This window comes from Furipterus horrens, unplaced genomic scaffold, assembly GCF_987537825.1.
Source record: "Furipterus horrens unplaced genomic scaffold, mFurHor1.1.pri manual_scaffold_9, whole genome shotgun sequence".
In the NCBI taxonomy this organism is placed as follows: domain Eukaryota; kingdom Metazoa; phylum Chordata; class Mammalia; order Chiroptera; family Furipteridae; genus Furipterus; species Furipterus horrens.
Genome location: NW_028327179.1, coordinates 91,107,189 through 91,133,593, shown reverse-complemented (window position 1 = coordinate 91,133,593; position 26,405 = coordinate 91,107,189). Strand labels below are relative to the sequence as shown.

Genomic DNA, 26,405 nt, shown 5'->3' with positions numbered 1-26,405 from the left:
GAATGATTCACATACTATGTAACTTTCCACTAGGAGAAAGTTATCTGCAGCATCTCTGTTGTTTCTACCAGTGTCAGACCAACCCCCAAATCAGCAAAGATTATTCTGAGGGGAAATTCTGAACTAATTAAGATTCTAAACAGAATTAAGTATATCACTACACAAGATAAAAATTCCAAATTATAGCAAATAAGCAAGTTCACTAAAATACACTGCAGAAAATAATTCTCAATTGTAACATACATTTAAAATGTCAAATCAGTTTATACCTTCACAAGTTAAAATATTTATTCGGTTATAATAACACTAAACAGGAGTTACCGTACCCTTCCGATCTCATGACCATCACACGCGTCCCGACAGACCACTTCCATGAGGGCAGCGCCATAGCTCTCAATGATGGCCATGTTTTCTCTCTGTAATTTACTAAACACATCTTCAGGGGCTGTCAACCTCTCCCACATGGTTTTTTTGGCTACGAGAGTTAGAAAAGAAAAATTTTAAACACTCTGATAAAAAAGCAGTGTTGGTCACTGAATTATTACACTTCAAGCACAACACGCTGGTACGTATTATCTGTCAAATTACAATAAGAAAAAATCACAAATAACAAAAACATGAAGTAAAACATGACAATGTGAAGTGTTGAGGTCAAGAGAAACAACATTCAAGGGAAACATGGAGAAAACTTAAAACTGAATTCTGAGTCTCAGATCTGTCAGGCAAGCAAGTTATTTAGTCTCTGTAAATCAGATTCCTTTTGCATAAAACAGGGAAAATGGTTGCCCAGTAACCAGTAATATGGCTATAGTAAAAATAAAGTAAAATTGTTTGGAAAAATAAGTATATAAACATTAAAATTCAGTTTTTCTTTTAAAACATAAAGTAAGTACAGTGTCTGGCACAAAACTATGTGCGCGATAAATATTTTTTAAATTTAATATTTCTAATTTGAAACTTAAAAATATACTATTATCTGGGGGGGAGTACTTTATTACTTAAAATAAATCAAAATAAGATGTAATTATGGCTAAGAAAACACTAAGTGATGAAATTACTCTAAAAGTTGACCATCTGGAAATTAAAAACAAAGAATTTTCTTTCATGGTTACACTGCTTTACCACATCTTGATGTGATGTAGGACGCCACCTAATGGTTAAGTGGTGATTTTGCCAATTCAACTAAATACAAAATTAATTTTAGACAAGAGGAAAAAGGAGGAGTTGTGCTGTGGGGAAGGGGGTGTCGGATCCCCATTGCCATCTCTCTAAGAAAAAGCTCATCTTTGTTTAAAAAGCTTCTCTGAACTATGCTTTTATTTTTAATAACCTTAAAAACACTTCTAAGTGCATTAAGTGTGTAGACCATGTCTATAAATATATCACTTGACTTTACCTTTTAAGAAAGATATTGTGCAAAAATATATGGCCAGTGAAGAATAATATGAGATAATCTGGGTCTTACACACAGTGCTTTTTAAGAATCTATATACAAAATAACAAATACTCATAAGGGTTCTCAGAAGGGCACGAGGAGTCTATTACCAGAAGGTGCTCATAACAAGTCCCTAAATAACAGAATAACTCTGGCATAGAGTATTATATACTGAAGGGTCTGCTGAGCTGTCAAAAACATTTTTCATATCTGGAGACCAAAGAATCCAGCTTATTACTATTAATTAAAAATGCTAACTACATTTTAGAAAGCAATATTTATCAATATTTTAAATATAAATTATCCTCTGGAAGAAGTAATTCTACTTCTCAGAATGCGTCCAGGAAGAACTTCACATTAGCGTATAAGAAGACACATGGATGTGTGAATGGTACAGGGCCACTCAACAGAATCCATCAGAAGAAAAATGTGCACTCTCCTATCATGGGAATTTCATTGGCAAGGATCTTCTTGAAAAATACCTAGGCATATAAAAGAATATTTGCTGCAACAGTTTTCTGATAGCACAGTTAGAAATAACTCAAATACCTATGAATAAAGCGAACTGTAAAATACTGTTACTTCCATGCTTTGGAAAAAGGGAGCCATTTTAAAGAGTCACCTTGATATGCACTGAGATGCTCTACAGAGGGAGGAGAGATGGGCAGATACTACAGCACACTGCTCGGCGGACTGGGGGCAAGAGAGTGAGTGACAGAAATATAAGCTGAGGTCACATGTGAGGGTTTGTTTTCACAGCACTCATGTTTTACCTTTGTAATTTTAGGAAACTAAATATTCTTCTTCTGCTTTAGAGTAAGCCCTCTAATGATTCCATAAAGACTCGTTGATTACAGCTTTGCTTAGACAAAAGATAAAGAAGTGATTTTTAAAAATTTAACCCAACTCTAAAACCAGAAGAGTTTGGAGATCTATCTAATTCTACCTGCTTCTAAGGTGTCGGGTTCATCTGGTCTCTGGGCAATCTGTAGGTAATAAAGCAGAGAGCCGTACAGGTGTGTCCTCACTCGCTGGAATCCGCCTCCTAGGGAGACAGAGTAAAAGCTTTTTTCCAAACTGAAGTTACGACAAATACAAAAGCTGTTATTTACAGAAAATTTAGATGAAAAACCTGTCTTCAAAATGAAGTCTAACAGTTTCTTCAATATGATGTGAAGTGAAGAATCTCCAATAGAAGCAAAATCCACCACTGGGTTCTCGGCAGGAGGAGGGGAGGTGACGGAACTCTCCAGCATAAAGGCGTAATGGGCCTCCCCGAGCCCCGAGGCTAACGGCTGCTTCTGTTCTGTGCGCACGGCTTGGCTCAGGTGGGCGGTCAGGGTGAACACCGCACCTGCCACCACCGGCATTAACTCCTGTGCTGCCTCATCATCCAGGATCTTAAAGCAGAAAGACAAGCCAGAGTGAGGGCCCTGCTTTCAGCTACAGTCATCAGTATGTTTTACATCTGCTTAGCTTTCCAAATACCATAAGGATATAAGAATAGCACTGTTCTGTTCAAAGGCAATAAAAGCTAATACAAGTATATAGGATGCTGAGTAACAAGTGTTCTTAACCAGAAGGATTCCCATCAGAATTCCCTAGGAGGTCTTTAATGGCACCTTACATAAATGGCCTCACCCTAGAGGGTCCCATTCCACAGGTCTAGGGTAGAATCTGTCCATGAGAATTCTTTAAAAACTCCCTACGTAATTCTGATACACCCTGGTTGAGAGTGACCACTGTACAGAATACCTTTCTCAAGGAAAGGCTTAACATTGGCATTGCACAACTCTACTTATTCCTAATCTAAATGGGAAGAAAAAGAAGACTGGCAAACTACATGCATATAAATATTTGTTCGGCAGCAGGAAGTAGTTTAGGAAGTACGTCACCTTATCATGCACGTCTTGTAAAATATCACGAATAATCAGCTGTCGGTCCTCTGTCTGAATGAGGTCCTGGGGACAAGCTGTCAGTATAATTTCTACCAGCTGCCTCCACGACTCCAGCACGTGCCGTTTGGCGTGAAGACACTGCAACAACTTGTTTCTTGCCACCACGTACTGAAGGATAGTGCTGATCTCCTAAAGCCAGAGAAATCGAATTGCAAGGGTAACACGTGGCAGATAGTCTTTTACCAACAGGTTCCAGTGCTTTCAGTCAGTTAATCTGAAAACAGTGGTATTTTGGAAACCTCCCACATGTATGCCAGCCAGCAGACAACTTTCCATGTTCTACTGGTGGCCACGGCTAAGAAAAAATATATATATATACATATATATGGCTGTGTGCGTGTAAGGCAGGGAGCAAAGGTTGTACAAATGGAAATCAGCTTTTTAACCCAATCTTCTTTCTTCTTCTTCTTAACAATTTATTTATTTATTTATTTGTTTATTTATTTATTCATTCATTCATTCATTCATTCATTTTTAGAGTGTGGGGAAAGGAGGGAGAGAAACATCACTGTGTGGTTGCCTCTCACTCGCGCCCCCAACTGGGGACCTGACGTGCAACCTAGTCATGTGCCCTGACTGGGAATCGAACCAGCGACACTTGCCAATCTTCTTTCTTCTTATAACTACCTACTTATGCTAAATCCTTGAGCACGAGGGTTGCCTAAAACCCAAGTTCAATGGCATGTTTCCTTAATGTATCTTTTATTTCTTTAACTCTTGTTTGGGTCTCCATGTTTCCATATATGTCGGTCTTCCCACCTGACCTCTTACTCATAACTACCCACTTGTGACGACAAATGGCTCTCTCTTCCGTCATGGACAGGGAGCAAGTGAGGTCTAATACACAATATAAACAGAATGCAAATCTTAACTAGCCTAGCAGAAAAAATGTTCCGTATTCTGACATCCAGACATTAGCTTCAGTTCAGTTTATATGAATTCTAAAGTCAAAAATGAAAGATCCCATTACAGTTTAATTTTTAAGTTATTTATTAATTAATGAACTGCAAGTAAATTTAGTTTTGTCTTTTAACGGGCAATTCAAGTAGGTAAAGGGTTAAAACTAACACAGACTTAGTAGGCTTACCTCCATGAGTAGAGGCCTCTGTCCTATGGCTGCCATGCCCTGAAGGGCATTTACTTCAGCTACGAGAACCCTATGAAGAAGCTATATAAGTGGGTAAAGAGAAAAAATAAGACCATTTCAGACACTGATAGAACAATAACCCCAAACAATCAGTATAAACTGCCCTAGAGGGCAAAGTTTCAGATACTCTATATAATCTAACTGTGGCACTGTCCAGTTTCTAGTCAAAAACATCAGGTACCCCTCACATTTGAGGGTGGTACCGAAGGGCCTCGGATGCAGGTAAGTTAGTGCAAATGCCCTGGTTATCTTCTTCCCACTAGTGGGGCCATTAACCATTTACCAGGTAGAGAGGTAAATGGTTACCGCCACTCAACAGTCATGGCTGGGCAGCACAACTACTAAGAAACAGACGATGAGGAACCTTTTAAACAGGTGAAGTTAGTGTGGTCGATTCAGCTTGATTTCCCAGCTGTCTGAAAACTAAAAGCCACAGTCGAGTAAACCAGTACCTCTATCAGAAGACAACCCCTGTATGATTAAATTTTTGTCTGATGACTCAGTAAGAACTACTTGATACTGCACACACTTGAACCCCATCCTCACCTTGACATTGCAGACTGTCTGTCCCCGTAAATTCTTGTGTTCACAGTTAGCTATAACTTGTTCAATCTGGACCCGATCAAAGAAATCCAACTGCAAAGGCTCAGGGATCTCCTGACTGAAGTCGATTGAGTCAAGAATACTTAAAATTTTTCGACGTACTAGAAATAATAAAAAGTAGTTCGATTTTACGTGGGACATTGAGGAGAAAAACAGACCACTGTATTCAAATCAAAGATAGTGAGTGCTATGTTCAAAAAGGCCATTAGTGTAGAAAAATTGTTTTTAATTTATTTTATTTCTAATATACCCACTTGCAAAAATATTTTTCCCACCTGTCATCCCAGTTACAATGTTTTTTCTTGAATGACATATAACCCTCTATGTAGCTTTTCTAAACTAGTTAAGATTTGAAGATACAGGCATAATAATCTCTTGAAATTTTAAGCAATTTAATATACCGTACTTTTTGCTCCATAAGATGCACATTTCCCCCCACCAAAAGTGGGGGGAAATGTCTGTGCATCTTATGAAGCAAATATTGCATCACAGACCATGATGTGTATTACCTGACTTGGGGTACCCAGAAAACTAGAAGAGTCCCTGAACCTTAAAGTCTCTCCTCATTTGTTAATGACAGTGATGATGGTTCTTAATACCTGCTGCTGACTGCTGTTCATTTTGCATGATTGAAATATTATTCTGTTATATTTTATTAAATATTTTAGTACACCATTTGGTTCAGATTTTTTTTTTTTCATGTTTTCCTTCTCTAAACCTAGGTGCGTCTTATGGTCAGGTGTGTCTTATGGAGTGAAAAATACAGTATATCTATAAATTAATCATGAATTAAAAGGTCTTTACCTTTTGTAGCAGTGTCAAAGTGAAGGAACCCAGAGACAGACCTATTTTCATCTTCTATCCCTCCTTCACCATCTGTTGGAGCATCAGTAATAATAGATCAGAAAAAGAACAACATACTTGTAAAATTTATTTGAAAACAACGAACATAAAGTATTCTATTTCTAGGTCACTGTTTCTAGGTCAAAGAGCCTCTGCAAACAGATAATTAAAATGCAAAGATGATGAGGACTTATCAACAACATTCCTCTAATTCTTTCTGTCCCTACGGGATCCACTTCACAATTGTAAAGAGGATAATCAGAACCCCAAAAGAGGCAGGACCCAATCGTGTCCAAGAGACTATCTGAAAAGCTTATGCTTAATTTGCATATATAATACACATTCAAATATTTTAGGTCGTGCTGGCTCTACGTGACAAACCCCACTGAATATGACTATATGTATATGACTATAGCAAAATGTGGATGCTTCAAACAATAATAAAATGACAATTATGGGATAATGTTATAATTTTATGTTTTAAGGAAAACATTCTAAAGGCAGAAAGAGCTTGTTCAGCCTACAATCACAATCTAAGCACAAGATTCAGACCTGTGCTTGCATTCACCCAGACAAGTCAGCAGCAAGACAGAACAAGGCCAGCGTGCACGTGTTCACCTGAGTATGGCTTCACTGGCATGTCATCCAGTAGGAGGTGTAGGAGCCTCTGGGTATGTGACCGTTGGCGATTCAGAGAAGTCACCCTTAGTTCTATTGAGGCAGTCTTCATCAGCCATGACATTTGGTTCAAAATAGATATTTCATATTCTGGAAGTTAAATACGTAAATTTAGTTCCCCATAAAATTAACACAAGATCAGAACAGGCCTAAATTCAATAACTCATCAAGTCTTTTCCCACATAACACAGTCAATAATTTATGAAACTTGGCAACATAATAATTTATCATTCTATACAATGAAAAAAGAAAATGCAGATGCCAAGGGAAAAAAATAAGATAGCATACACTATAAAAGATGAATAAAAGCATATGAAGAACAAGAGAATCAAGTTTCCATTACCAGGATAGTATCATATACATCTACAGAATTTTGAGACCACACTTTGACATTACTATAGAATGTAATACTTAAAAAACTTCTCAAATATATAAAAATATTTAAAAATTAAAAACACTAGAAACTATCACAGTTTCATTTTTAGTCCACAGAACAAATACATTTTAAAAACTTAAAATTAACTTAAATTGTGTAACTTTATGACATCTCTTAAGATAATCCAGGACAGGTGGCTGAACATATCATTCGGGTCGGGCCTTCCAGCACAGCGGCCACTGGGGAGCAGCAGCCAGGCTCTGCACTGCCCCACGGCCAGGGGCTGCAACCAAGGCCACAAGGTGACCAAGAATGTGAGCAAGCCAAGGCACAGCTGCAACCGAGGGCACCTCACCAAGCACACCAAGTCCGTGTGGGCACGACAGAGGCGCGTGGTTTAGCCCCTTCTGAGCAGAGTGCCATGGAGCAGCTCAAGGTCTCCAAGGACAAGCAGGCCCTCAAGTTCATCAAGAAAAGGGTGAGGACACACATCCACACCAAGAGGAAGAGTGAGGAACTGAGCAATGTCCTGTGGCCATGAGAAAAGTGGCTGCCAGGAAGGAAGAGCCAATGATCCCTCTGTGCATATTAAAACTTAATTTAAAAACCATATAATTAGGGTTGGGAATCACTTATATAAGTTTTGAACCCAATATTACTTTAATATGCCTGGCTTTGAAGTCTCAATTGTGATCGTATAAACATAAAGCACACCAAACGCTACTACTGCTACTACTACTGCTTATAATAATAATGGGCAAAGTTGGATCGATTTTTTAAAAACATATCATAACAGGCAAGATTAACTTTTTTCTAATCAGGCATAAAAGAGGGTTACTAAGAAGCTTCTTACAGAAACAAAATCTTAGAACTAAAAATAAGATACACTTATGAAAATGAAGTGAAAAATTTTTGCCAGTGACTAATTCCCAAGAGTCTCTCACACCATCACTCTAAAAAGTAAATTAGAAGTTGATAATTACTAGTAATGAAAATCTGTTGTGAAATCAGTGAGCCTGGATTTCCTAAAACATAAAGCTGATACAAAATAAATTTTAAAAACCTCAACAGATCCCCACTGTCTGGATATAATATGAACTCAAAAGAATTGTTGAAAATTGATCAAAAAATTATATAATGTAGAACCCTATAAAACACGGGTAGCCTAGATAATTGTGTTGGTCAGGTCAGTAAATTAAGTTATAAGTAGTTTCCACCATAATTAGTTTTCTATTTTTCATTTCAAGACCTAATTCATTTCAATATATACACAAGAAACAAGTAAAAGAGATTTTTATGAAACAATTTCTACTCAAAAAAATTTAAGTTTCCAGAGTTATCTTACCCAAATATTTTCTTATCCTTTAACACAATTAAAATTTTTATTTGTTAAGAAAGCAATCAAGTTTCATCTTTGACAGACTATTTTAAAATAATTTTGTGCTAGCAGCTTAAATATCAGTCGTATCTAGCACAAATTACAAAAGCAACCCACAGTGCCAAGTAAGTAACAAAAGGAGAGCAGAATTCCAGAACTGTAACTACAACCCCCGAAAGTTACATGAGTATGCCCACTCAACACTGGGCTTTACACATTTGTTGTAAGGAAAAATAATGTCCTACCTTTGTTAGAAAAAGGTAAATGCTGCAACTGAGAAAATAAGAAATCTTGGCTGGTTCTCAAGTACCTCAGAGTAGGACCAGATGTATCAGAGCATGCACATAACTGATATATCACCTTAAAAATTAAAATAAAATAAGAAAATCCCCAAGTCAGTTTTTGAGTTATACATCTTAAGACAGTTAGATCTACTAAGTGGAAGCTGAGACCCTTCAACATCACAAGTGAAATGGATAAACACAAACATAAACTTAGAAGCTCAGAGCTATAAACAGTCCTTAGCACCTTAACTCAAGAAGATGCATTAAAATACAAGTAAGAGTGATGAAGACATTACTATAAGACTAATCTTAAAACCATCCTAAATATATTTATAAATATATACACATATAGTTCATAACAAGTTTTAGTATTTTAACTATTACTAGTAGCAATTACTTGCAAATAACTTCTGAAAACCATAGTCATTTTAGCCCAACCTCAGGAAAATAATAAATTTACCAGAAATGAAGTAAATACCTATAGATTCAACTAAATAACAAATATAAACTCTAAATAGAAATTTAACAAAAAATAACAGAATTAGGAATAAATGATTTCATATCAAATATGAGAAAATGTGAATAGCTTATAATACATATAAAGGTCTCCATTAGATATATGAATCTCATCAAGAGATACAAATAGATAAAATGACAAATACACTTTATGTGAGAAAAAATAAAAATAGCCAGTAATCAAAGAATATTCACTCTCTGCAATAATTAAAAAATAATAATAATAAGGCAATAAAACAGGCCTCTAATGTGAATCAGCAAAAATGTTAAATGTAAAAAGGAAATCTCAGTATTTGGCAAAGTGGTAGTAAAAACTTTCATTCATGAGTAATTCATTTTTCAAATGTTTATTAAATGTTTTCCATGTACCGAGCACCATTTAATACCTGCCATAATTGTTACAATTACTTTTAAATTAAAATCTCAATTCATAAAACTATTCATATCCTCTGACCAACACAGTCTGTCCTCATTATTGGCAGGTCCATACTTACTTGCAGGTTCGTCTCCATGTTAAAATGTACTTGTAACTCCGAAATCAAAACTAGCATGCTTTGCAGTCATTCATGGAAAGGCACCCAGCAGCAAAAAACCCGAGTCTCCCAGTTTGATGCCCTCAGCTGAGACTGAACAGGGTATTTCTCATGCTGTAAACAGGTGTCCTTCACCCAGTCCATCTAGTGCTCTGTTCTGTGCTTTTTGTTAGTGATTTTACTGGTTAAGCTGGTCCCTAAGCACAGTAATGGAACACTATGTGGGGTTCCTAAGGCCAAAAGGCTGTGATATGCCTTACAGAGAAAATAGGGGTGTGTTGGGTTAAGGTTCCTTCAGACATGAGGCGTAGTGCTGCTGGCTATGAATTCAATGTTAATTAATTAACAGCATATATGAAATAGTGCCAATAAACAGAAACACACATAACACAAAGCTACATATTCATCAACTGACAAAAACGTTGAGACCAGAGGTTTGCAGGCTTCTGACCCTATGTCTTCCCTAGGAGCAATGGCTCAATATTCGCCAAGTCAGTGTTCACTGTAAATACATAGAACAAACTAATGAGCCCTGGCTGGTGTGCTCAGTGGATTGAGTGCTAACCTTCAAACCAAAGGGTCGCGGGTTTGATTCCCAGTCAGGGCACATGGCTGGGCTGCGGGCCGGGTCCCCAGTTGGGGGCGTGCAAGAGGCCACCAATCGATGGGATCACTGTATCTCTTGCACACTAATGTTTCTCCCCCTCTTTCTCTCCCTTTCCCCTCTCTCTAAAAAGATTTTTTTTAAATGTTTAAAGCAAAGTAACGACAATTGACTATATCCTATCTAAAAATATATTTTTAAAAATATAAAGCAGAGGGAAAAAAAACTGGAAACAATCAAAATGTAATTTATATCATAGCCGCATAGGAAGTTTAAACACTGGGGCGGGGGGCAACTAAACTGTATGTCTACTGAGTGTAACAATGTGCATACACAAGGAAGAAGACAAGGCAACACAAAGCAAAACTTAGGTAGTTCTGCTGCAGCTGTATTCTTGTCCTCCAAAGAGCCTTGACATTGTTTTAATGCTCCATAAACTAACAAAAATCTGATGAGCTAATTTGAGCTTCTCAAAACAAAACAAAACTCAGCTATTTGTATTAGAGGCCCAGTTGAGAAGATACAAGAACAGATCCTCAGAGGCGTGGGAGAGGTGGGGGGGAGGAGGACACGAATGGGGAGTTCCCACAGCACAACAGACTTTTCACAAGGGCGCACCCAACAGCCCCCCTAGTGTCTAAGACTCGGTAGGAAAAGTCTATCCTTCAAGAGCACAGAGTGGCTGCAACTTTGCCAAGACCCACATTTGGGTCTCAGCTGCTGGCAGCCGGGAGATGCTCTGAACCTGCTTCCAAAGGCGCCGCAGGTCCAAGTGTCGCACCTGTCCCCCCACACTGAGAACCTCGGTAACCCCAAGTCTTCTTTGAAGTGGACGTGGGAGGCAAGCGAGTTGGTCGAACTGTCTCACCACTGTTTGTAGATACCGTACCCAAAACTGCAGAACGCTGTCACACATAGTGTGCGGAAGAAAAGGGCCCTGAACTCCCCGCTGGGAAACCTCTCTACGTTCTGACTCATCTGGATGGGAAGCGTGGTCTTTGGCCAGGTAATTAAAGGAATGGGTGTGGAAAGAATTCTGGAAAATGTAAAAGTGAAAAGCGAAAAACCTGCATAGTTGGACGCTCTTGCAGAATGAGAACTGGAGAAAAGGGATGATTAGCAATATTCCCAAAAGATGTCTGGTGACAGTCACGTGGATTTCCCTGAGGATAGAGATACACATTTAGAAGATGTAGACAAAATATTTTTAATAAAAGAAGACTTAAAATAAACATTGGGAAGATGGTGGCATAGGCAGACATGGCTTGCCTTTTCTCACAACTGCATCAAAATTACAACTAAATTACTAAACCACCATCACTCAGAACTTTCAGAAACTGAGTTGAATGGAAGTCTGACAACAACAGAATTAAAGAAACCATATCCATCCAGACTGGCAGGAGGGGTGCAGATATGGAACAAGCTGGTCCCACACCCAGTGTGGTGGATAAAAATTTGGGAGGGATATCTCAGGAGTGAGGAGTCCCAGCCCCACAGCAGGCCCCTCAGCCCAGGGTTCCAGTGCCAGGGAGATAAGTCCCCACAACTTCTGGCTGCAAAAACCAGCAGGGATTGAGTCTGGAGCCCCAAGCTTTCCTCTTAAAGAACCCACACAGGGATTCACCTACTCAGACTCACTCCCTTTGCGCTCCAGCACTGGGGTAGCAGCTTGAAAGGCACAACATATTGAGAGAAACTGGTGTCTGGCATCAAGGAAAGCAGAGGCCAGTGTCTCTTCTCTAAACCCTCCCCCTACAGAGCCAGCAAGCTGGTGCCATATCTGAGACTCCATTAACCTAACACACTTTGACCCAGCTTAGAGATCCCCAGAGACTCCACCCCACCCAACATACAGACCCACCCAAGCTGCTTTTCCATATGAATGGCTGGTCTTGGCTCATGCTTCACAACTTCCTAAATCCTATCAAACAAGCAACAGCTGGCCTCAGTGAGCTCCAGGCCTGGCACTAGCAGCAGCCAGCCTAGATTCACAGCTTGGCTTCGCATGGGAATCTCCAAGCCCAGCACAAGTAGCAGCCATCTCAGACTGCTTTATAGCTTATGCAGGGTGCCCTGGGCAAAACACAGGTGGGGGCTGACCTTGGCCTGCACCACCTGGGCAACCCCAGGGCCAGCATACTCAGTGGACAGCTACAGAACACATCAGAGCACCACCACCCTGTCCTCATACAGCTGATCCTCCACAGAGGGCGGAGGTTGGTGGTCAGTGGTCACGGCGAGTCCTTGCAACTGACTGGCCTGGGTAAATACCTCCCATTGATCTGCCAACCACAACAAACCTCAACTACAAGTGGAGGGTGTAACCTCAACTATAAAAGGAGGGTGTATTCAGCCCACACAAAAGGTGCACCTCAAGTACCCAGCTCGGGTGACAGGGGAGGCTGTGTCGCTGGACCCTACAGGACACCTACTACATTAGGCTACACTACCAAGACACAGAGTCAAAACAGCTCTACCTAATACACAGAAACAAACACAGGGAGGCTGCCAAATTGAGGAGGCAAAGAAACATGGCCCAGTTGAAAGAACAGAACAAAACCCCAGAAAAAGAACTAATCAAAACGGAGATAGCCAACCTACCAGACGCAGAGTTCAAAACACTGGTGACCAGGATGCTCAGAGAAATGATTTAGTACAGCCACAAAATAAAGGAAGTGAAGGTTATACAAAGTGAAATAAAGAAAAATATACAAGGAACCAACAGTGATGGGAAGGAAGCTAGGATTCAAATCAACAATTTGGAACAAAAGGAAAAAGTGAGAATTGAGGAAAATGAGGAGAGGCTTAGGAACCTCTGGGACAACTTTAAACATACCAACATCCGAATCATAGGGATACCAGAAGGAGTAGAGGAACAGCAAGAAACTGAAAACTTATTTGAAAAAGTAATAAAAGAAAACTTCCCTAATTTGGCAAAGGAAATAAGACATAGAAGTCCAGGAAGCATAGCATCCTAAACAAGCTGCACCCAAAGAGGGGCAAAACACATTATAATAAAACACATTATAATAAAAATGCCAAAGGCTCAAGATAAAGAGAGAATCTTAAAAGTAGGAAGAGAAAAATAGAGAGTTACCTTCAAAGGAGTTCCCATAAGACTATCGGCTGATTTCTCAAAAGAAACTTTGCAGGCAAGAAGGGGCTGGCAAGAAGTATTCAAGGTGATGAAAAGCAAGGACCTACAACCAAGATTACTCTATCTAGCAAAGCCATCATTTAGAATGGAAGGATAGATCAAGTGCTTCCCAGACAAGGTGAAGCTAAAAGAGTTCATCATGACCAAGCCATTATTACATGATATGTTAAAGAGTCTTATTTAAGAAAAAGAAGAAAACCCAAACTATGAACATTTAAATAACAATAAACTCACAACCATCAACAACTGAATACAGAAAACAAAAACAAAAACAAACTAAGCAAACAACTAGAACAGGAAAAGAATCATAGGTATGGGGATCATTTGGAGGGTTATCAACTGGGGAGGGGGAAGAGGGAAATGGGGGAAATGGTGCAGGGGTTAAGAAGCATAATCGGTTGGTACGAAATAGACAGGGGGAAGTTACAAATAATATAGGAAAGGGTGAAGCAAAAGAATTTACATGCACAACCCATGGACATGAACTAAGGGGGGGGGTTGCTGTGGGGAGGGAGGTACTGGGTAGAGGAGGGCTAAGGGGAAAAATTGGGATAACTGTAATAGCATAATAAATAAAACATACCAAAATAAAAGTATTACAAAGTAGAAAAAACGAGAGAGAGTGAGCGTAAAGACACAGGGCTCAGTATTGACTTCTTATACTTTTGGATGATGAAGGTACCAATAAGGACCAAATTATTTCACTTTGCTACAACCAGATTCACTTAAACAAACAAGCTCTTTTTGGAGGTAGTTTGAGTTTTTCTCTGGAGCGTAAGCCTATAGGTGAAGAAAGCACTTTCATGAACAATGGAGTGGTGCTTGTTAACATGCAGATTCTGACTCAGCAGGTCTGGAGTGGGGCCTGAGCTTCTGCATTAACCAGCTCCCCGGTGGTCATGCTGATGATGCTGGACCACGTTTTTAGCAGCAAAGGCACAGACTGCTGGTATAGACATCTCTTGTTTGGCCAGTACAGTGTTTTAAAATCAGAGGATCTGGCAAATGAGGGTCTGCATTCCAACACCATAAAAAATCAGCAGGGCTGAGAGCCAGGCAAGTCCTCTCCAGCCTGTGAGATTCTCCTCTCCCTCCCCCTCCCCACCTTTATGTCTTAAATCTGGCTCCAGTCTCTTACTCACCTGCCTGACTCACTTAGCCTAATGATTACGCTTACCCACTGCTTCCCTACGTTCGTCAAAGTTTCCAAGAGCATGCTAAATAATTGCACATCAAGGCTGTTCCCCCATTAGGGAAGAATTAATTTCTACTCAAAGTAAGACCTAGCTGTAGCCCTTACAGGGAAAGGCTATTTGGACAACCAGAGGACAGAAGAAAATAGTCAAGAATTATGAAAAGAAAAACAGAAGAATAACAAAAATTCCAGCCTCTACAGTTAATGATGCATTTCTTACCATAAAAATGTGATTTGGGGTGTCATTTAAGTTGAGAAACTAGTTGTATCTTACAAAGCCTACTTCTTAAAATACTTATGAAATGAAAAAAAAATAATAATAAAAAATAAACACAAATATAAAACACAAAACAAAAAGTTCTCACTATAGTTTAAACTGCACACTAATTTGACTTTCTACCACCTTATACAGCTATAGGGCTGCATAATTTACATGGTTCTTAAAAAGTGCTTTCCCTCACATTCTTACCTTCTCATCAAGTCCCACAACAGCCCATTTCACAGATCACAGGACTCAGAGAAGCTTCATGGAATGCCCAAGGCGACTTAGCTGGCAAGGGGCAGAGAAGGGAACCCACCAGAACTCCTCAGACCCAGATCTACTACTCTCTTCCCCAGAAAGAAGCAACTTGAAACACAGCATCCTTGGACAGTTTCTACACTACCTGGTCAAAACCCAGCTCAAAAACTCAGTTTCCCTCATTTTTCAAGTGATCAACATATAGGAGCTTCAGATCCATAGGACCTTGGAGTTCGCGTGTTATGGCTTCTCTCCATAAATGAAAGACTGCTCTGACTGTCACACTTTCATTTCTGTACTGTGTGCAAGCCCCCAGGTAAGTTTCTTCGGTGAAGCGCTACCAAGCGCAGCCTGCAGTGTACCTGGTAACACAGCTCAGCCAGCTGAGGAGTCTCTCTCACTGCCACGGGGCCTGTCCTCCCTTCAGTCCCCCTCTCCAGGATGTTCAGGATGGCATGAAGGCACGTCCGTGGACAGCCCAACACTCCTGCAGGAGACCAAAAGAAATTTCAACTTTTCTTTTGAGATGCCTGCATTAAAAATCTGAAAACACCTTTATAAAAGGTAGATCCCTTAAGCATTTGCTTTGCTACAAACAGGCTTACAAATGTTGATACAAAAAATCTATAAGTACTCATTTTCTAAGGCTCGTTAATCTGCCCAGACTTTAAGTCCTGAATATGGACCCATCACACTACATTATTTATTTCTTACAGTGGATTATCCTGTGAGCCCGGCATTCAATTAGTGACTAGTTAGCTACAGAAATGTGAAAAGAAATAACTCTCTCTGTGTCTTACGGCTATACCTGGATCTTGCAGGTTTGTGGTACTGACAGGTTTCTTCAATTCAAAGCCCAGCAGGTAGAGAGCAAGACTGGGTGGATTGCGCTCCAGAGAGGTGATGAGGAGATTCAAGATGTGGATTCTTGTTTCATGGCGGATTCCGGCTAATTTCTTTTCCAGTTCTGATCCTTAATGCAAAAATCACAAAACAAAATGACGGAACAATAACAGGTTAGCAGAAGTCAAATTTAAAAATCTAAAACTTTCATCCCAAATCTCCATCTTCTCGTTGGTTTCAGTTTACCTGGTTAGCCAGCACACCGAGTTCAGATTTATACTAGAGGTTTTCCAAAGCCTTTTATATTTATGCTAGCAAATTCTCTAAGTTCTCTTACATCAATCACCACTAGACAGATGTTTCCTTTATATTAAGTAGTTACGTGAAGTAAAAAAATATACATGTTAATCTCACCCTCTTCTAGACGTATAAATTCTTCTGTATCTTCACTATCCAAACACTCCACAAACCCAGCCATCAGCTTCTGACTTATGCTCTAAAGTCATATAAAGATAAAAAATAAATTACAAAGTTTCTAAATATTAGAGAAACTATAATGAATATGATATATATAAACATTTGTCTATAAAGAAAAAAAGGCAAATCTGCCCCAAGTAAAGATTTAGGTTTTAGCTACATTTTTAATAGAACACTCAGTTCCTTAAATTGCCATAATTTAGCTCTCTCTAAAAATAAAGAAATAAAAATCTTAAGTTTATTGGTTTTAAAACTTGCTTCCCCAATTGTCTTTCCCAAAGAATTAAACTAAGTTTGTCTTTTTTTTAAGTATCATTAAGTTGCTGTTTTATGATCTCTTCGTTATATACTAAATGCTACCGAATCTAAAATAAAATATAAAATAAAATTTTCATCTTATATCAAAAATTCTCATGTTTAGAAGAAATGTACTACTTATTACTAGTTTTATACTTCTGACCTGAAAGATTAGATACTACTCAATCTCCTTAAGAAGGGCCCTGGCTAGTGTGGTTCAGTGGGTTGAGCACTAGCCTGCGAACCAGTCACCAGTTCAATTCCCAGTAAGGGCACAGGCCTGGATTGCAGGCCAGGTTCCCAGTTGGGGGCACATATGAGGCAACCAAACACTGATGTTTCTCTCCCTCTCTTTCTTCCTCCCTTACCCTCTCTCTAAAAATAAATAAATAAAATCTTTAAAAAATTTAGCAGGATGTTAAATTTAGTAATAATTCATACTCAAATGAATGCCAGTGAACTGAAAAGCTTCATCTTCAACATCCCCTGATTATCATACAGTTTTCAGGAACCACACCCAAAGACGAAATTAGATATCTATATTTTACTGTAACTAGTGCTCCTCAACCTGGATGATACTACCACTCCAGAAGGCATTTAGACGTTAAGTGAGGGCATTCTGAGTTGTCACAGCTCTAAGTTACCACTGACAGATTAGTGGCAGGGGACCAGGGATGCTATGAGTCCAGCCATATGATGGTTATAAAGACACACAAAAAAGATCTGTCCCACCCAAAATGCCCATTTCAGAATACTAGCTAACACCTTGACCCAACATAGAGATACAACGGCACAAACATACATGAAGAGAAAAAAAATAGCAAGTTCCCAATTGTAGCTATTCAGCAAACACAGATTGTAAATTAAATTAATAGAGAAATATCTAAAAACTCCTATAATGTAATATCAAATTAAGTGACACAAATGTGAGTTATCCGAAAGCCATAGAAGTACACAACTCACAATAGTGAGCTACATTCAGCACCGCAGAGGCTCGCTCACAACAGAGGCAACTGACAGAGGAAGAAAACAGCAGGTGCAAAAACACACAGAAGTTATACTTACAACCAATCACTTACATGCGCTCAGAATGGCAACTGTCTCATTAGACATTACAGTCACATACACTACAGTACAGACAGTATAACCAACCCTACAGTATATGTGATATCAACGTGGAATCTGTTTGTCATTTCCTTCAAGTATAAATCACAACCCCTTACATGGACAGATTTTCACTCAACATACATAAATATACTTACTCTCGAAGAGTTTTTCCACCAATAAGATTCCCCGCCAGACAGTGTGACTTCCATATAAGCTTAGAATGCACCAAAAATTAACAGCAGAATCAGTTACCTGGTCATGTGTGAAATCTCCAACCAATTTTATCTGAACGTTGGTGTTGCAGGAGATACAGCAAAGGATTTTGGCACTTTCAAAAGCCAATTCTGGATTAGTGTTGCCATGATACAGGTATCTTTAAAACAAGAAAACATTTGAGGAATAACATGATGAACTTGGCTTCTCACTATTCTCAATAAAGAACATTTAGAAGCAGGGCTTCTCCTACCCATACGGCACTTTTGGAGGAATCAGACAACGGTTTACCCTTCTCACTACGTGCAGCCTCTTATGGGTTGAATCGTGCACCTCTAGAATTCCTATGTCGATATGTGAACCCACAGTGACCTTGGAAATAGGGTCTTCGGAGAGGTAGTCGATCAAGTTAAGATGAAGTCACTAGGGAGGGCCCTAATCCACTGGATGGTGTCCTCACCAAAAGGGGACGTTTGCACACTGACGCACATAGGGGGAAAGCCTTGGAAAGCTGCAGGCAGAGATCAGGGTGACGCTCCACAAGCCCTGGAACCCCAGACCCTGCCAGCAAAGCACGAACAGCTAGAATACCCAGTGAAGAGTTTGTTCCCAGTCCTGCCCTCCAAACATCCGATTTCCCTACAGGAGACACACATAAAGATTGTTTCATTTTATACTTGGAAATGTTTAGGATATAAAATAATTAGGAAGAAGAAAAAGAAAGTGTAAAGTAATTAAAATCAGAGCTACAGAAAGCATAAACAAAATGAGGTGAAAAGAAAAAAAAAAAGAACAGAAAAAAAAAAAACCAGTGGTGCATTAGGGATCTGACCAGATTTGGAAATCAAGGCTAGAATGCCCAGCTGATTCATTTCATCATTTTTCCACCCACAGCTGTAACTTACCTGGCAATGTTCACCACATTATCAGCCTTCTTAGTTCTGGGATTGATTCCCTGCAAAAGCTGTTCTAAAGGAGAAACTATCAGAGCCAGCTGACTTTCTCTTAGAAGATCCATAAAGAGGTTTTCCTTTTGCAGAGTAAGATTGAGAAGTGCAAGGCAATGCTGTACTGCTTTCTCTAGGTGTTTCTTCCCTACCAACCAAAAATTGAAGTTAGAAAGTTCCAGTGAATCTTAGAAACTCACAGTCAAGACTTAGGAAAATAAAAGACAAGTTCTAGATTCAAAAAGCCCTCAAGTTCTCAAACTTTTAGCAGCAATTTCACAAAACTGCTCACCCATGCAAGTCAAGGTAACTTTTGTGCTTCAGATGACTCTTATGCAATGGCTCCTGGTCATCTGTCCTGTATCTTTTCCTTAATTATATAGAGCAATGGTTCTCAGATGGGGCAGGGTGGGGAGAGTGCTGTGGCCCCAGAGGACATTGGCAATGTCTAGAAACACTTTTGGGTTTCACAACTGGCCAAGTGCACAGGCATCCAATGAATAAAGGACTATAATGCACAGGACAAGCCCCCACAACAAAGATTATTTGGCCCAAAATGTCAATGGTGCCAAGGCAGAAAAACTGTTAAAAGTAATACATGCCCATTGTGGAAAATCTGGGAAATAAAAAAGCTAAAAATATAAACAAGGATCACTTATAACCCCATCGTTCAAATTTAAAATATGTGGGCTCCGAAGCCAAACTGCTGAGGTTCAAATCAGAGCCCTGCCACTTTCTGGGGAAAGATGTGAAACCTCTTTGTGCATTAATTTCCTCATTTGTTAAACGAATATAATATCTACTGCACAGGGCTTTCCGTAAAGATTAAATGCATGAAAACATACTTTTCATTATATGACTCTCTGAAAACCCCACAGTAGATCCAGAGAGAGACTCTTACAGTGAAAAAGAACTTCAGAGATCATTTGATTATTTCAAACCCTTAGATAACAAAAGATGAAAATATCAGAACCGTTTCCAAGACACAGACATTCAGGCCCATACCAGGGAAAGAGGCGTAGGTATCGAGCTGCTTAACGCCTTCTTCCAGTAAACTCAGAGCAAGCTCCAGCATCGGCGACTCATTTAGAAGGTGATACATCAGACTGAATCCTGGTGGCTTATAGGCCATGATTTCCTCTCCTAAATACAGCATAACATAGTCGAAGAGATAGTGAATTCGTATTTTTCTTACACCTTTGATTTATAGGAAATGTATGAGACATAAATCAAATGGCACCAAAATAGACACAGGCAAAGTTTCGATTTCGAGACAACACCACAAACTGTACACAGTGGTAGTTCCCCAAAAGGCTAACCTGAACACAGCAATTAGTCTCTATTATATGTTAACTCACTAAAGAACCTATAAGGAAATCCTCTTTGTCTTCCAGTCAGTAAAATTTTACTTCACTCTCTCTTGCTAAAAACAAGAGATTAAGTTCTAACTTAATTTATAAACAAATAATATATATTACATATAATACATAATTTATAAAGTTTTATAAATAGCTGACACCTTGTTTGAAAGTGACAGAATTAATTACCTTGTAGTTCCACAAACTGGTCCACAAAATCTTCAAGCTGAGGCTCATAATCTCCGAGCAATTTATAAAACACCTCCAAAACAACTTCAGCAACTTCCCACTATAGAAAGATACAGATATTTCAATAACAGCAAAACAGTCCAAGGTCATAGCCAGGCTAGGCTTTTCCTTCTCCACCCCCGATTTTTCTCCAGAAATGAGTGAAATCCATCTATTTTATTAATTTATGCTAAGCAATATAGAAATACCAATTCATTTTGCTTTGTTTTGCTAAATGATAATGAACTGGCAAATTTTTCAAGGTAAAACATTTGTAAAAGCATTACTCTTAAATGCTTCTGCAGCAGATATTGGGGCTTCATTAGCACATCTAAAGCACTTAGTAACTAGTCATAGTGCATTTATAATTAAACAACAGATTTGGACACTCTTGCAAAATGTCAAATAATTCAAATTTCCTCTAAGAATCTCAGCTGAAAAGGATGTGAGAAACCATCCGCTCTGTTCACCCTGACTTCCCAGGTGAATCGTGTGAGGCTCACAGCATGACTGGTTTCCCCAAAACGATGAAGCTTGGCAGCAAACGTGCTGGGGCAAGCCCTGGGCTTCTAACTGCAGACCAGTGTTCTATCTAGTGTCTTGAGCCAAAGACGTTAAGAAGACGTAACCACGGGTAGGCTTGCCCCCAAAGAACCCATGATCATCTCTTTGTTAAAAATGTTTTTAAAAACAATGTAACAAAAAAGGAAAAAAGATTTATGCCTAAAGAAAAATAAATATATACAATAGTACAGGCAGTAAAATTAAAACTTTATTTTAAAAATCCATGGCAAAGACTTTTTAAAAGGCCGAGTCTGGTAATTATATGTATATATATTTTTAATTATTATTTTAAAATCATTATTTTCACTGCACATAATTTTATCAAGGCTCAGTTTGGGAACTGGGTCTATAGGGTCACTATGTTTTAAGATTTTATTTATTTTTAGAAAGAGGGGGAGGGAGGGAGAAAGAGAGGGAAGAGACATCAACGTGTGAGAGAAACATGGATTGGTTGCCTCTGACACGCCCCCAACTGGGAATCTGGCCCGCAACCCAGGCGTGTGCCCTGACCAGGGATCAAACAGGCAGCCTTTTTCAGTTTACAGGTCACACTGCTCAATCCACTGAGCCACACCAGCCAGGGCTGATTTTTTTTTTTAAACTATTTTAAAATGACTCACTTTTCTATATTTTCCAAAATTTTCAAGATCATTTATTTAAATATACAAGGCTTAGGCCATATAATAATAGATCTTAGGACTGATAAATATACATGCTGACTCTAACACTATATATGTTATTTATCTCACCAAAGCAGTGTTTTTATGAAGAGCCAGTGTTCTAAAACATGCTGTAAGTTAAATCTGAAGAAGACATTCAAGTGAAATAAATTCACAAACTGAGGGAAAACCCATGGGGTATCTATGTCGGGCTGGAACTGATTAATGATAGGGAAGGCGGCAGCAGCACCTGAAATGCAGACATGCTTGGGCGAGACGCAAGAACACCTGGGAAGAATATGGCTGACTGACGCTCTAAACACCTAGGTCATAATGACCTTTTTAAGAAAAGGAAAATAAGATACTCAAAACAAATGCAAAAAATATCAGAACACTTTATATGAAATAATTTTCATTAATGAGGCATGGCTGCTATTATTGTTTCACCTGATAAAGAAATATGTTACCAAGGAAATTCTAGACCCTAAATAAAATGTGTTTCTTTTTACTACATGAGAAGCAAAAATTATAAAGCAATTGACACAAAAATGAACGTCAGCAATTTGGGACTAATTTAGAAACAAACTATATTCAATGATAAAGCAATGAATAAAGAAACTACGATAGGTACAAGTAATGGCTATGTAGACATTAAAAAGACTATTTTCAAATAATCTTTAATAGACGAAAAAGAAATCCTCATGATATTCTGTTTAGTGGCCAAAAAGGACACAAACTAATGTAACTAATTATCTCAATTTAAGTACACATGCATAGGATAAAGACTAGAAGTAGTTATCTTTGGCAACGAGATTATGAATGATATAATTCCTTATATTTTTCCCAATTGTCCCAAATGAGCATGCACTTATTCTTGTAATCATTAATACAACAAATAAACCTAAAAGGCTCAAACACAGCAAACTCTAAAAATAAGGCAGAACTATCCCTACACGATACATCCTAGGGTACTCTGTGAGGCAATAAACAGCATTAACTACAGTGAATTACGCCAAAACCTGGAAGGGTCTCTTACATAGCTTAGTAGTTCTGCCTGGATCTGAAATCAGAGTCTTAGGTTCAAATCCTGGTCCTGGACCTTAGGCAAGTTCCTTATCCTTGCTAAGCCTCCATCTGTAAAATGGGAATATTAATAGTACCTGCCTCACAGTAATATTGGAATTACATAAAATGATAAATATGATAAGCTCAGTTGTGACTGTTTGCAACCGAAGCAAACGTGAATGATACCAGTGCTCCCTCAGCTTCTATCCATGGCAGACATAATCTAAATGGATCATAAAACCCTTTCCCACTAAGCCAGACTCCACAACCCAGAAGTACCAATAGTTAACAGAAATTGGTGCAAATGTAAACTTATTTCGATCCCTTACCTAAATCATCCCAATAAAGGATAGTGCATTTCCAACTGAAAAAGGTGTAACATTTTTGGTTCCATTTTGGTCAAAGTTTGTTCAGTAAGGATCTGAATGACTATGAATTCACATCAATTAAATTATTGATCATTAAAAGTCAGTGCTTTTCCTGGCTGCTGTGGCTCAGTGGATTGAGCGTCAGCCTGCGAGCCAAGTGTCGCTGGTTCGATTCCCAGTCAGGGCACATGACAAGGTTGCATATCAGGTCCCCAGTTGGGGACGCGAGGGAGAGGCAACCACACAGTGATTAAAAAAAAAAAAAAAAAAAGTCAGTGCTTTGGTTTTAACGTCCAATTTTTTTTTTTAATGATTTTATTTATTTATTTTTAGAGAGAGGGGAAGGGAGGATGAAAGAGACAGCAAGCAATATCAATGTGTGAGAGATACATCCACAGCCGCCTCTCACATGCCCCCAACTGGGGACCCGGCCTGCAGCCCAGGCATGTGCCCTGACTGGGAATCAAACCGGCGACCCTTCAGTTCACAGGCCAGCACTCAGTCCACTGAGTCACACCACCCAGGGCCCAAAAGTCTTTTTTAATGCACATAATCTAATCAGACCATAGACATTTCAATAGTAGGACTCTGAAGCTTACTAACGTATAAAAGCTAAAATGAATTTGTAGCATCTTATCTCTCTTTAATAGAAAGAGCAGCAATAAATGAGTAAGGAGAAAAAAGTTTTTCTCTGAACATAACCTTTTCAGCTGGTCTCCGGTAAGCTCTTGTGCGGAACCGGAGAAACACAGAATCTCTAAGGAACTGCAAATAGGGGTCAAAGCCAGGGGGCCGCAGTCCAGCACCCAAGTTGGAAGGAAATGAGCTCTCCACCAGGGCACTAATAAGCTGGCAGAAGGCCCGTGTCAATGGGTATTCTTCACATCGGGATTCTATTTCATTTAGTTCAACCTAACAAAGGAAAATAAAGAAAAATTGATAATATAAACATATCAACTATAAGGTGCAAAGCACTCTGCAGACATTAACTCAGTGATATTGCTACAGTATCACACCAAAAGCCACATTACAGATTATTACCATTACTCATTTAGAGAGAAAAAAAATCACAACAGTATTTTAAACACTTGATTTTAGCCAAAAGGCCAAGAAGCAATACAAAGTATGTGAATCTAGATCACTCAGATGGGAAAATTTCAAATTTGCACATACTGTTCCCAACTCTGAATTAAAAATAGAAATCTCAAATGTTTCTTTCAAGAAGACAGGGCATAGAGAGAGAAAAGAAAAGAAACAAAGTTCTACTTCGGGTTGACCCAAGTAAGGTCATTAAATTGAGTTGAAACTAAACTTTCAGACTGGAAGACTGCCATGGGACATCCTTTTCCAGCTCTGAAACCTAAAGTACTTTGGTTCCTTTCATAAAAAGTTTCAATACTGACCAAGAAACCCTTCAAATGAAAATACATTAAATGTGAAAGTTATAGGAACTTAATAGAGTAAGAATAATTCTTAGTCCTTCTATTACGTGAATGTATAAATATAGCATTCAAACTAAAACGAAAACTTTACCTCTATACCAATAGCATGCCTCTGGCCTGGAGCCCTTACGGTCTGCAGTATCTTAAAATAATAAAAATGAGATGTTAGGAGCATTCCTCACTCATCATCAAAATGTCCTGGTTTTGCGATACGACCGTCACAGTCCTCACCCACCACCTCCACAAATCTTACAGTGACCATCAGAACTGACAACTGAGAAGGCTCTGTGGACCTTCATTAGCAGCTGGGTCAGGTTTGGGTAGGACTTCCAATTACCTGGGCTTCAGATAATATCTAAGTGCACACAAGATGTGTTTTCAGCAAATTTCCTCTCAGCTATTCTAGGAATGAATCATAAAAGGATTTTGTGGGATGAAATCTCACCAGTGTTCTAAACACTAGTCCGTTTTACAACCAGCCCTACTGCTGGTGCCAGAAAACCAAGAAGTACATTTGTAAAGAACAGATCTGTTATGTGGGCAGAAGTTTTGAGGTAAGATGCTCTGTCCTGACCTTGCTTAGAACATATATAGTCTATGATGTAATTAATTATATTTATTGTCATGTAACTTAACTCTCTTGCACGTTAAGAATATATTATTAGATGAGGTTCTTTAAAAAAATAGTCATGCTCTAAGGATAGAACTGTCTAAGCCCAATCACGTTTCACCTCAGGTATAAAGAAGCACTAAGCACTGAGGACGCTGATCAGTACTGAGACCCGTGTGAATGCAAAATGAAGTATCAATACAGTGTTCCCTCACTTATCACAGGTACTATGTTCTAGACTGCCCCCCACCCCCGCGCAATAGTGAAAATCTGCGAAGTAGGAACCTTACATTTATTTTAGTATTTATATATATTTTAAGGCTCTATAAACCCTTCCCACACACTTATAAACCATTCCCACTCCCTTATTAACCTTTTCCACTTTTATAAACACTACTTATGTTCTTAAACATATTCTACACTCTTAAACCTACGTAACTTTAACAACATATGTATACAGTACCGCAAAATCCCAGGATATAGCGAAAAATCCGCAATAAATAAATATAATATTTTTTAAAATTCCGCGATACAGTGAGGGCGCGTTAAGTGAACCGCGATACAAAGAGGAATCACTGTACCAAACGGGAAGTGGCTAGGCCTCTCAGCACGTAACAACTTAATTCTTGTTTTCATGAAGTATCATTAACATCTTCAGGGCATGTATGTTAGAACGTAATTAGAATATTTTACTGTTTCAAAACAGCTGCTTCTGGGAATAACGTGTTAGAATCACAGGCTCCCTTACATTGTATTATTTCGAAGACAAACAGTCCACCCGACCATTTTCCTAGAAATACCTCTATATAATACATTCTTATTTTCCTTTTTCTTTTACCACATATAGAATAACTATGCCTTGAAAGAAAAATCCCAGTAGGGCTTACATCTAAAGAAATAAAAGGTGGTAGATACTCACTTTCCTGGCACAGGACAGGATGTGCACAGAAGGAAAAGCAGAAAAGAAACAGGCATTCTCCACATGAAGTGAGTACAGATG

General features: G+C 38.8%; 1 protein-coding gene and 1 pseudogene across 1 annotated transcript in view; one reads left to right on the top strand and one right to left on the bottom strand.

Moving 5' to 3' along the window:
- Window positions 1–26,405, bottom strand: part of NUP205 (nucleoporin 205) — a 74,018-nt gene that overhangs the window by 21,192 nt on the left and 26,421 nt on the right. The window contains exons 14-31 of the mRNA XM_090287553.1: window positions 24,887–24,937; window positions 24,056–24,265; window positions 20,659–20,758; window positions 20,117–20,254; window positions 19,070–19,259; window positions 18,204–18,324; window positions 16,485–16,566; window positions 16,036–16,200; window positions 15,590–15,714; window positions 8,664–8,778; window positions 6,605–6,754; window positions 5,948–6,019; window positions 5,087–5,244; window positions 4,481–4,561; window positions 3,331–3,522; window positions 2,568–2,835; window positions 2,382–2,480; window positions 327–475 (exon numbers count right to left, since the gene is read on the bottom strand). Of these exons, the coding sequence (XP_090143679.1) occupies window positions 327–475; window positions 2,382–2,480; window positions 2,568–2,835; window positions 3,331–3,522; window positions 4,481–4,561; window positions 5,087–5,244; window positions 5,948–6,019; window positions 6,605–6,754; window positions 8,664–8,778; window positions 15,590–15,714; window positions 16,036–16,200; window positions 16,485–16,566; window positions 18,204–18,324; window positions 19,070–19,259; window positions 20,117–20,254; window positions 20,659–20,758; window positions 24,056–24,265; window positions 24,887–24,937 (2,466 nt within the window). The remainder of the gene's footprint in view (window positions 1–326; window positions 476–2,381; window positions 2,481–2,567; window positions 2,836–3,330; window positions 3,523–4,480; window positions 4,562–5,086; window positions 5,245–5,947; window positions 6,020–6,604; window positions 6,755–8,663; window positions 8,779–15,589; window positions 15,715–16,035; window positions 16,201–16,484; window positions 16,567–18,203; window positions 18,325–19,069; window positions 19,260–20,116; window positions 20,255–20,658; window positions 20,759–24,055; window positions 24,266–24,886; window positions 24,938–26,405) is intronic.
- On the top strand, window positions 7,205–7,655 carry LOC150002179 (large ribosomal subunit protein eL36 pseudogene; annotated as a pseudogene).